Source organism: Eucalyptus grandis, chromosome 5, assembly GCF_016545825.1.
Source record: "Eucalyptus grandis isolate ANBG69807.140 chromosome 5, ASM1654582v1, whole genome shotgun sequence".
Lineage (NCBI taxonomy): Eukaryota > Viridiplantae > Streptophyta > Magnoliopsida > Myrtales > Myrtaceae > Eucalyptus > Eucalyptus grandis.
Genome location: NC_052616.1, coordinates 38,640,320 through 38,651,194, shown reverse-complemented (window position 1 = coordinate 38,651,194; position 10,875 = coordinate 38,640,320). Strand labels below are relative to the sequence as shown.

The 10,875-nt window shown below is 39.6% G+C and overlaps 2 protein-coding genes across 2 annotated transcripts; both read left to right on the top strand.

Moving 5' to 3' along the window:
• Positions 1-3,383, top strand: LOC104445082 (protein SRG1). The gene is made up of 4 exons (XM_010058893.3): positions 1-382; positions 496-743; positions 2,307-2,631; positions 3,050-3,383. Exons 1-4 carry the CDS (start codon positions 122-124, stop codon positions 3,293-3,295), a joined length of 1,080 nt encoding a protein of 359 aa, XP_010057195.2. The 5' UTR covers positions 1-121; the 3' UTR covers positions 3,296-3,383.
• A 2,482-nt stretch (positions 3,384-5,865) lies between these two features.
• Positions 5,866-8,813, top strand: LOC104445088 (probable 2-oxoglutarate/Fe(II)-dependent dioxygenase). The gene is made up of 4 exons (XM_010058900.3): positions 5,866-6,185; positions 6,262-6,509; positions 7,613-7,937; positions 8,217-8,813. Exons 1-4 carry the CDS (start codon positions 5,910-5,912, stop codon positions 8,484-8,486), a joined length of 1,119 nt encoding a protein of 372 aa, XP_010057202.1. The 5' UTR covers positions 5,866-5,909; the 3' UTR covers positions 8,487-8,813.
• The last annotated feature ends 2,062 nt before the right edge of the window (positions 8,814-10,875 follow it).

Genomic DNA, 10,875 nt, shown 5'->3' with positions numbered 1-10,875 from the left:
CTTTAAGTAAGCCATTATCGTGAAGCCCACTAAAAAAGAGTTGTAAGTTCATTAGCTCTTTATCCATTACAAATTACCACATCTTTTGAAGTTCTTGTCGTCCGATTCTCTCGTTGCGACGATGGAGGTGAATCTCATGAAGCTCGGCGGTTCTCTTCCAGTCCCATGCGTTCAGGAGTTGGCAAAAGAGGCCATAACCGAAGTCCCGCCTCGCTATGTCCGTACCGACCAAGATCATCCGTTCATGCGTGATGATCATGGATCTTTGTTGCTTCAAGTACCAGTAATTGACATGAACAAGCTCTCGTCAAGCCATGACGATTTGGTGGAGCCCGAGCTGGAAAAGTTGCACGTTGCCTGTAGGGATTGGGGATTCTTTCAGGTACAATTTTCATGAAGGCGTACTTTTACTTTTTCTTAAGAAAAATAGTCTGGATTTCTTTTTCAAGAATCGACTTTTGAGGTTAATCGATCCTTCTTTTTTCCCGCACGCAGTTGATAAATCATGGGGTGCGTTGTACATTGGTCGAGGAGGTGAAGTTGGGAATCCAAGAGTTCTTCAAGCTTCCAATGGAGGAGAAGAGGAAGTTTTGGCAAGAAGAAGGAGACGTGGAGGGTTTTGGGCAGATGTTTGTCGGGTCGGAGGAGCAGAAGCTTGATTGGGCCGACCTCTTCTTCATGGCGTCCCTCCCACGACATTTGAGAAAACCTCATCTTTTTCCTATGCTTCCTTCTCCGTTCAGGTTCTCTCGCTCTCTCTCATGCATTGAGACACTTTACATAAAATAGATATTTCGTTTAAAAAAAAATCGGGGTTGTCTAAATTTGGTGGAATAGACTTATTACCCCTCCGAGCCTAAGACATTAAGATGAAGTAGGATTAAATTGGCAGATTCGATTCCCCCAATTTCCCCCTCTTTTCTTCTATTTTCTCCCTTTCTACGTCTGCCCTTCTCATTCCCAACGTGCACCAACATAGCTTCCTACCTGACCATATCTCACACAGAACGTCTCCACCGCTGTTGCCGCACCCTCACTGATAAGCCACTTGATCCTCGCCATTCATTATGTCAAAAACTAAACCAATTGGTGAAGGGAGATATTAAAGAATAAGGTGGACGACTTTGATACTAATATTGAAGGTTCAATCTAAATATTTAAGCTGATAGGAATATATAAACTTCGTAGTCAAGCGATGTGAGATATTTTAACATATCATATAAGCATCACTCTCTCTCTCTCTATTTCACAAAATAGCTGAATTAATTTTATATGATAATGTCGGTATCTCTGGTGTGTCACGAAACAATAATTCATGTGGGGTTGTCTTCGTGCTCACGTAAAGGGAAGATTTCTATAATGGGACCACCACTCTACTTGTCCTAGTTAGTCACTTTCGTAAGCATAATTGGTCGATGAGTTGAACTTAGGAGCGAGGACAAAAATTGTCGCTTTCAGCTTTTCATGGACAGGCGAGATAATCGTTCACGGGATTTGTTGGGTACACGTAAGTAAACATTCTACATTTGGATTCAGGCAAATTATAGCTGGCCAAATCAAACGAAGATCACGCTCAAATTATTTTATAATGTCTACTGACAACTCAAGTGATTTGCACATCCCTTGTCCATAAAGAGCAATTTAATCAAAGTGGGGGAGATTTCGAGGTGATCCTATGCCTGGATTTCTGGCATCTATTGAGTAACAGTTTCTTAAGGGTTTGCTACCTATTTAATCATAGATAAGTAGACTTTAATTATTATTGAAGATCTTTTTTAGAGTTTGTGTATTGCTAGACTTTGTGTAGAAATAACGATGAAATCTACTTAGCTACAACCCACTTCGACGGAGAAATACTTTGTTGAAAGGCCAGTAGGGATTAGTATTAGTGCGAATGTATGAGAGTTGGTTACCTTAAATTCAAGAATAAGAAGTGCGTTATTGGAATTCTAATGAGTTTGAGTTAATTAAGAACATCAATGGTCTGTCATTTATACAGAACTCTTGTTTATGACATATACAAGATTTGGAAACCATACATGACTTATTTTGTATGTGATCAAATCGCTTATTAGGCTTAATGCTAAGTTTGCATGATAAGTTTAGCAAGGGCCGAAAATATAATAAAACTTCATTATGAGTCGGATGCATGGAAGACTAGCTTCAGGATTAGCCCACATCATCAAGAATATCTTAACTTTACAGTGAATATTGTATGCTCGGCCTGTTTACCATCTTCTACACATCCCGTCCTCTCTCTCGCCTTTGTAACCTATTCTTACATGTATCACCTTATCATTATGCAGAGAAGTCTTAGATGAATACTCCTCGGAGCTGCGAGACCTTGCAATGAAGATACTCCTTCTCATGGCAAAAGCTCTGCAGATGGAACCCAAGGACATGATAGAACTGTTTGATGAGGGCAGGCAGGCCCTTAGGATGAACTATTACCCTCCGTGTCCGCGACCTGAGCTTGTCACGGGCCTCACTCCTCACTCCGACTCCACCGGCCTCACCATTCTTCTCCAAGTCAATGAAATGGAAGGTCTCCAAGTAAGGAAAGAGGGCAAGTGGGTCTCTGTCAAGCCCCTCCCTAATGCATTCGTTGTCAACGTGGGAGACATTTTAGAGGTAAGTATTACGATTGGCCCTATTTCTACTGCTTTGACACGGAGTTCCACCTAACTTTGTTTGTATATGAGCTAGTATTGTCTATATCCATCTGCTGTTGATGACGAAACAATAATATCATACACTATCCATCTAACATTTCACTTATAAATGTTAAAAGAGGGACGGGTTATCAATCTAAATGAAAACTTATGTGCTGTGAACGCAACAATAATCTTGAATAAAATGGTAGACATTTCAATTACAAAATGTGGGAAATTTGTATGGTTACATGTATATTTTCCAAATCCCCATTTGGACATCATTGTTTATTGATATGCAATGAGCTAGTTAGTTTGATCTATAGATTAAACAATTTCATGAATAAAATCCATAAGAGGGATGACAAATTAGTTTGTGTATTTGATGATCGACATAGATTGTGACGAATGGCACTTATCGTAGCATTGAGCATCGAGCAATGGTTAACTCGATGAAGGAGAGGCTCTCGATTGCTGCATTTCACAGCCCAAAATTGGAAGGGAAATGTGGTCCTGCACCGAGCCTGATCACACCGGAAAAGCCAGCATTGTTCAGAAGAATAGGTATGGCCGATTACTTGAGGGGTCTCTTCTCTCGTGAGCTCCAAGGAAAGTCATATCTTGACGTAATGAGGATTAGATAATATCTTTATGTTTACACTCTCCATGTAATTCAAATAAGTGGATCATGTATTGACGGAATATCTGTATAATACATATTCATTTCGCTCCCTCCTTGCTTTTGTTGATCAATTTCATCCCTTTTTTTTTCTAGATGACATTATGATGACATAAATATAGTCCTTTAACTCTTAGGCATTTATTTTTTGTTGGGAAAACAAGTGAACTTTACTCATAATAAAACAAACCAGCGTAAATCTGTTACAAAGAATGTATCAGTGCAACGTTCTCGAATTTTTACAAATCTATATTCTTCTTACCAATGCAAAATGTGCATTGTTACATCATAACGAAGGCTGAACTTAATCATTGGTAACAAACCCATTAGACAAGTGAAGTGAAAAGGAGGATGAGATTCGACTTTGTGAGTGTGGAATTTAGGATCTTCCCAGCGTCATGAAAAAGCTTTAAAGCTCTTGCTAACCGGGATGAGAGCATGACCTATAACGCACAACCTTAGAAGAACCGACAAGTCTTTTTTGATATGATCAAAATCTAAATTAATATCTTGAGAATAAGGTTGGTATTGGTTTTGCCACATGGTTCAAGGAAAGAACTAGTAGGGAATCGGTTTCCTTCATTGGGAACTCCACAAAGTGGATAGGCATGAATTTCCCTTCCCATGGTGGTCTTCATGCGACCACTGGAACGAAGATTGGTCTGTATGTTCGTTGGTCCGTGTCTCTTAAAATTGCATACAAAACCGAGATCAACTCAAGAGTTTCATTTCAAGGCTTGAATTGGGATCGTCCTTCGCTTAGAACGCAGACCAAGTGAGGAAGGCCAGTGTCTGCGCGTTGCATCATGGGGACAAGACTTCCATCAGAACCGACTGCTTTGGATCACAAATCATATGGAGGAAATCACCGTTTACAAGGCAGCACCACCAATCCACCTTACCCAAAAATTTCATCTGTTTTTTCAAATCCCTCTCGAGGTGCAACTTTAAGCTATTCTATATAATTAATCGATCGACCCCGCCCCCAAAATAAAAATATCATCTGCATAGAAGTCGTGCCGTCATCACATGCCAATCACATGGATCTCTATTTTCATCATGATGGTGAGCGTGCGCCACATTCTTCTTCATAATGACTGGCCAAATTTCCAAGCCCACGTTATGGATGCCGTGATAGGAGATAATAGCAGGATTTGAAGAGAGAAGATGATAAACAGATTCGGTTAGTTTAAAAATATAAGGCGCGACCAGTGGGATTTGGGAGTTTGGTCACCATCCAGGAAGCATAGCAGTTTCTATTTGAAAAAATGAAATGGCTTAATATCCTGAAAAACCCCAAACTGGTACACCTGTGACAAATTTACCAAAAACTATTTTTTTGACCACCAAAAACCCCAAACTAGTATACCTTTGATAGATTTATCCCAAACTAATGCACTTGTGACAAATTTACCCTCTATTAGTTTTTGTTAAATTTTATTGTTAAATTATTAAGTTAAATGACTCATGATAGTTGGCTGGTATACCAATTTGGGATTTTACACTCCATTTGTTACATTTTACAATTTTTGTGATTTTTTTGTGATATTAATCCAATTTAGCATAGGGCATTTGTCACAAATTTACCAGTTTGGAGTTTTTTGCGGTCGAAGAAATTAGTTTGGGGTAAATTTGTCATAAATGTACCAATTTAGAATTTTTTTTTATTAGTAGTCAGGGTAAATTTGTTACATGTGTACTAGTTTGGGGTTTTTCATAGTAAAAAAAAAATAATTTTTGGTAAATTTGTCACAGGTGTACCAGTTTAAGGTTTTTCAGGGTATTGACTCAAATGAAAACCGTGAACTAGGAGATAATGTTACCAAATATACCAAGCAGAATAAGATAATGCTCTGTCATGATCCTGTTGAGATAGTCAGAACTTGAATTTGACTCAATGAATAATCCGAATAAGAAGGAATTAAGAGGAGTCCCGTTGGAGATTGGAAATTGAGGGCAATTCGGTGATTTGGTGAGAGGCGTGGAGGTTTAAACAAATCAGACTTGATTTAACAAAGTGAGCATTATTTGGTGAAAGGAGTTGTTTCAAATAAGATCGAGAGAAATAGAGAGAAAAGCAAGGAAAAAGTGTAAGATTAATTTAACGTAATCATGTCCTTAAATTCATCAAATTTCTGGTTCGTAAAAATAAAATATCCTCTTTTACTTCATTTGGGTTTATAATTGATCAAAATTGATTAATGGAATCTTCGAAAGGTAAGGATAATTTAGTTTACTCAAGTTTTGTTGCTTCTGTATATTCTAATTCTTGCGTTATCGCTTTTTAGAAATCGACACAAAAGTGATTTGCTTACGTTTGCTAGCTTATCGGGTCAACCGTAATAATTCGTTTGATAAGCAGTCAGCATGATCTCATGGCCAATTTCAAATCTTATTTCTTTAAGCTTCTACTATTAAAATAAGACAAGGCCACAAACTACCGATCACGAACCCACAGCCACAAGTTTGTCGGTCAGTAGATTGGGTTTGGCCGGAAGCCACGTGTACTTCTCGTGGCTCGAAATGCAAGGTCTCTTGACGCCAGTGCCATAAATGAGAAACCAGGTTAGCTAGCTCCTATGAGATTTTCGTCATCCGATCCTCTCGTTGCGACGATGGACGCGATTGTCAATAAGCTTGGTAGTTCTCTTCCAGTCCCGAGCGTTCAGGAGTTTGCAAAAGAGGCCATAACCGAACTCCCGCCTCGCTATATCCGTACCGACCTAGACCATGGGACTTCGTTGCTTCAAGTACCAGTAATTGATCTGAGCAAGCTCTCGTCGAGCGATGGCGATTTGACGGAGTCCGAGCTTGAAAAGCTGCACTCTGCATGCAGAGATTGGGGATTCTTCCAGGTCTTCCGTGAGGTCCAGATTTGTTTTTCAAGAATTCGGCTTTCGAAGTTAATCGATCCCCTCTTTGTGGATGCAGTTGATAAACCATGGAGTGAGCTTTTCGTTGTTGGAGGAGGTGAAGTTGGGAATACAAGAGTTCTTCAAGCTTCCAATGGAGGAAAAGAGGAGGTTTTGGCAACAAGAAGGAGACTTGCAGGGCTTCGGGCAGGCGTTTGTAGTGTCCGAGGAGCAGAAGCTCGATTGGGGCGACATGTTTTACGTGGAGTCCCTCCCCAGACATTTGAGAAAACCTCACCTTTTTCCCATGCTTCCTTCTCCCTTCAGGTTTCTCTCTCTCTCGTGCATTGAGTACACTATCCATCGAGATTGTCTGAAAGCATGTCGTAAATTTACCCTTCCGAGCCTGACGCATTAAGATGAAGGAGGTTTGAATTGGCCGGATTTGATTTTCTTCTTTGTCTACTTCTGCCCTTCCCATTCCCACCTCCCCCACACGTTGCTTGCCACTGTCCATATTGCATAGAGTCCGCCTCCACCGTCGTCGCCCCACGAGCGCTGATAAGCCACCGGACCTCACCATTGGTCATGTCGCCATAGCAGCCACCATCGTTATCGACACATGGCCCTGCTCTCTCTCCCTCGTCTATCATGTCCCTCCCTCTCCTCCCTCCCATGTTGCATTGGATGACCCTTCGTCAACCCAGATTGAAGGTCGACAGAGGCTGGGAGGCCACATGCGCAAATCCCGCCCCTGCTCGTCACTGAAACTTAAACATTAGAGATACAAAGAACCCATTTTCTAGCAGAATTAGTTCGAGAAACAGGGTAACTAATTTCATATACCAAGTTCTGTAATCCCAAGCGTCACACGAAACAATAACACTCATTGTTGAAGGACCAATGGCATTAAATTTTTTATATTTATTTATTAACTAAAAGTTCAAATATACATCTCACAGTATCTAAAGTGTGTCCCCCATCATTTCTAAGAGAGACGCGAAAACTTTGGCCTTCCCCTCCTCCTCCAATTGGACTTTTGGTTCCTTTACTAGCTAACTATTTAATTTATCTAATTGGTTGACACATCAACAATCGAATTAAAGATAATAAGTTAGAAATTTTTTTGGCTAAACCCGGTGCATGTGTGGCCAATGATTCATGTGAGTTGGGCTTATATGAGCAGGATGCATGAAAGATTGGCTTGATGATTAGCCCGCATCATCAATAATACCTTAACTTTAGCAGCATGATGAATATTGTATTAACAACCTGTGTAACTATTTTCTACAAATCCCAAATCTCTCGACGTCAAGATGAATAATTGATTACATACTCATATCACTGTCTCACATTTTGTGTGAAAATTCATGCTCTCTCTCTCTCTCTCACCTTTGTAACCTATTCTTATATGTGTAATTATTATGCAGAGATGTGCTGGATAAATACTCCACAGAGCTCCAAGATCTTGCGATGAAGATACTCCTTCTCATAGCAAAAGCTTTAAAGATGGACACCAAGGAGATGATAGAACTGTTTGATGAGGGCCTGCAAATGATGAGGATGAACTATTACCCTCCCTGTCCGCGACCTGAACTGGCCATTGGCCTCACTCCACATTCCGACGCCGCAGGCGTTACCATTCTTCTCCAAGTCAATGAAGTGGAAGGTCTCCAAGTAAGAAAAGAGGGCAAGTGGGTTCCCATCAAGCCCCTTCCTAATGCTTTCGTTGTCAATGTTGGAGACATTTTAGAGGTAAAGATTTTCGATCGGCCAAATCTCTATAGTTTTGCTGCAGATTTCCACCTAATTTCGTCTTAAATACTAGCCAATGTTGTCTAGATTCGATGAGCTATTGATGACAAGACTGTTATCTCAAAAAATCTGGTATTTTTAAAGATATCTTTCGATGAATAGTCTACCTAAACTGAACTCTATGCAATTTGTTAGGATGAGTATAGAGAATAGAATTTCATGAACAAGAATCCATCAGAGGCATGACTGAATAGTTTATGTATTTGATGATTGACGCAGATTGTCACGAATGGTAATTATCGTAGCATTGAGCACCGAGCAACAGTTAACTCAACGAATGAGAGGCTCTCGGTTGCCACATTCTACAGCCCGAAATTGGAAGGCGAAATGGGTCCTACACCGAGCTTAATCACTCCAGACAAGCCAGCATTGTTCAGAACAATAGGTGTTGCCGATTACTTCAAGGGATTTTACTCTCGTGAGCTGCAAGGAAAGTCATATCTTGATATTATGAGGACGATTCAGGGTGAGGAAAACAAAGGGGATTGAATTTCGATTTGCTATCCCAAAAGTCACTCGAAAACACCATTTTACGTTGTGTACGTTAAAATAATATAAAATTGATTGTTGAAGATTTGAGCATGTTGGATTTGTTGTTTGTATTCTTCAAAATGCTTGATCTCTGGTGGGTGTCAAAAGAAGATTGAAGACGAAAGGATATCAACACCATTTATGATGGGTTATGTTTGGGTAGCCCCTCCACCATTCAACAATGAGTAAATGCTTTCATATTGAAAATGGGAGGTCTTTTTTGTTTTTCTTTATTCAAAGAACGTGAGATTTTTTCATTGTCAAAAGGAGCAAAGATTTCATGTCTTTGTCTCTGCTTTTTCTTCAGCATTTTGGACTTTCTTATTTTGCTCATTCAATGTTAGTTAAGCTACATGCATGTGCAACCACTTTAAAAGGTTGTGGATTTTTTATTTGTAGTTACATCAAGCAAAGAGCATTTGCATTTTCATTATTTCTCTCTCCGATCTTCATTTGTACCTCGTTCCAAACTTTCAAAAGTTGCCATTATTATATTTTTTTTTAGTTCGTACATTTGATATCGGAGCTAGAAATGATATTTACTAGTTCCATTCAATTGCAAGTTCTTCCAAGGTTGAACGGAAAGAATTTCAACAGTTGGTTTGTCCAGATGAAGGTTCTTTTCAAATTGCAATATTCATGGAGTTTGGTGGAAAACAGCTACACCGAAGTGGCCGATGCTAAAGCATTTGAGGCTTTAAGAAAGGAGGAGAAAGATACTTTGGTTGAGTCTTAGAAGAAAGACCAGAAAGCTTGTATGTGATCTTTGAAGTTGTGGAGGAAGCAATATTTGAAAAAATATTGAGTGTAGAGATTGCGAAAGAAGCGTGGGATATTTTGCAAAAATCCTACAAACGCGATGACCATGTCCAATGAGTGTAGATTAAAATACTTCAAGGTGATTTTGAGTCTTTATGCATAAATGACTCTGAATTAATCTTGATATATTTTGATCTTGTGCAAACCAGCGTTAATCAATTGACGGTCAATGGTGAAGAACTCCAAGATGTACGAATTGTAGAAAAAATCTTGAGATCTTTGACTGAAAGATTTGGCTACGTCATCACAGCGATCAAAGAAGGGCAAGATGTGTCGACCCTAACATTAGGGGGTTGATGGTTTCATTGTGCTTGTATGAGCAAATAATGAATCAAAAGTCCATTGGTTCAAATCTCAAGCAAGCATTGCAAAGTGGGGTTGCTCCATCAAGTCGAGAAGGCTATCAAAATAGTTGAGGCCATGGAAGAGGCCGAGGAAGAGGTGGAAATACAAATTTAAATGAAAACTATAAAACACGCGACAAATCAAAAGTCAAGTATTTTAAGTGCAATAAATTCAGACATGATAAATCCAAATGCCAGGTAAAGGTGACGTACGATGCTAAAGAGTATATGGTGCTAACATGTAAAAAGGATGACTCAGACATTAAGATTTGGTACTTGGATACTGTTTACAACAATTACATGTTTGGTCAAAAGAAACTATTCTCGCAATTGGACAAGATGAGTCATGGTGAAGTCAACTTCGAGGATACATAAATAATTCCTGTGATGGACAAAGGAAACATTAATATCAAGTCAAAATATGATACTAATATTACTATTGCGGATGCTTACTTTTTGTTAGGACTTTTTTGGAATTTGCTAAATGTTGAGCAACTATCTGAAAAAAGGCCACAAAGTTGATATTGCAAATGGAATTTGGACTAAAATGATCAAAAAAAAAAAAAAAGTTATGGCACACACAACTCTTGCCTCATCATGCTGAGCCCCCTGCTCACAACGCGAGTCCCCTATGTGGTTGCTCATCCTCGTCGCCTCACGAACCACTGAGCCACTGCACTTGTGTCGCGACCTACCCTCGGGGGGAGGGAACAGGTTTAGGGGTATTGCCTAAAAGACGGGCCTAAGGCCCATGATTAGGCGCGAGCTCTCCCAAGCCCATACCCCGCGTGACGTTGGGATATTCTTAAGAAATTTTGCATAAAAGGAGTCGCCACTAGCCTATTGAGGTCGGCTAGAAACCAAGTGAGGCATGGGAGCGTGCCTCACTTCCTACGCAACCAGAGAATTTAGGTTCGGGGACTTGATTACACTAATTAACCAATTAGTGCCCTTTCGGTACATAATCTTGTTCATTTTAACAAAATGATTTTTGGCAGGCGGTTTGAATTGATTTTATATTTATCCACTAACATGTGAGGTGATCATGCAAGCGCACAATCATTAAAGTACTAATCATAACTACCAAGATCTTAATTGCAATAAGATTAAACACGTGCAATCGAGACATAATTAAATATGCAAATTAAACATACGACATAATCAATATGTGAGCAAATAAATGT

Excerpts from the sequence above, each read along its gene's own strand:
- LOC104445082 (XM_010058893.3), top strand. The coding sequence starts at position 122 with ATGGAGGTGAATCTCATGAAGCTCGGCGGTTCTCTTCCAGTCCCATGC. Across the intron at positions 744-2,306 it reads ATGCTTCCTTCTCCGTTCAG|AGAAGTCTTAGATGAATACT; the intron begins GTTCTCTCGCTC and ends ATCATTATGCAG. Across the intron at positions 2,632-3,049 it reads ACGTGGGAGACATTTTAGAG|ATTGTGACGAATGGCACTTA; the intron begins GTAAGTATTACG and ends TGATCGACATAG.
- LOC104445088 (XM_010058900.3), top strand. The coding sequence starts at position 5,910 with ATGAGATTTTCGTCATCCGATCCTCTCGTTGCGACGATGGACGCGATT. Across the intron at positions 6,510-7,612 it reads ATGCTTCCTTCTCCCTTCAG|AGATGTGCTGGATAAATACT; the intron begins GTTTCTCTCTCT and ends ATTATTATGCAG. Across the intron at positions 7,938-8,216 it reads ATGTTGGAGACATTTTAGAG|ATTGTCACGAATGGTAATTA; the intron begins GTAAAGATTTTC and ends TGATTGACGCAG.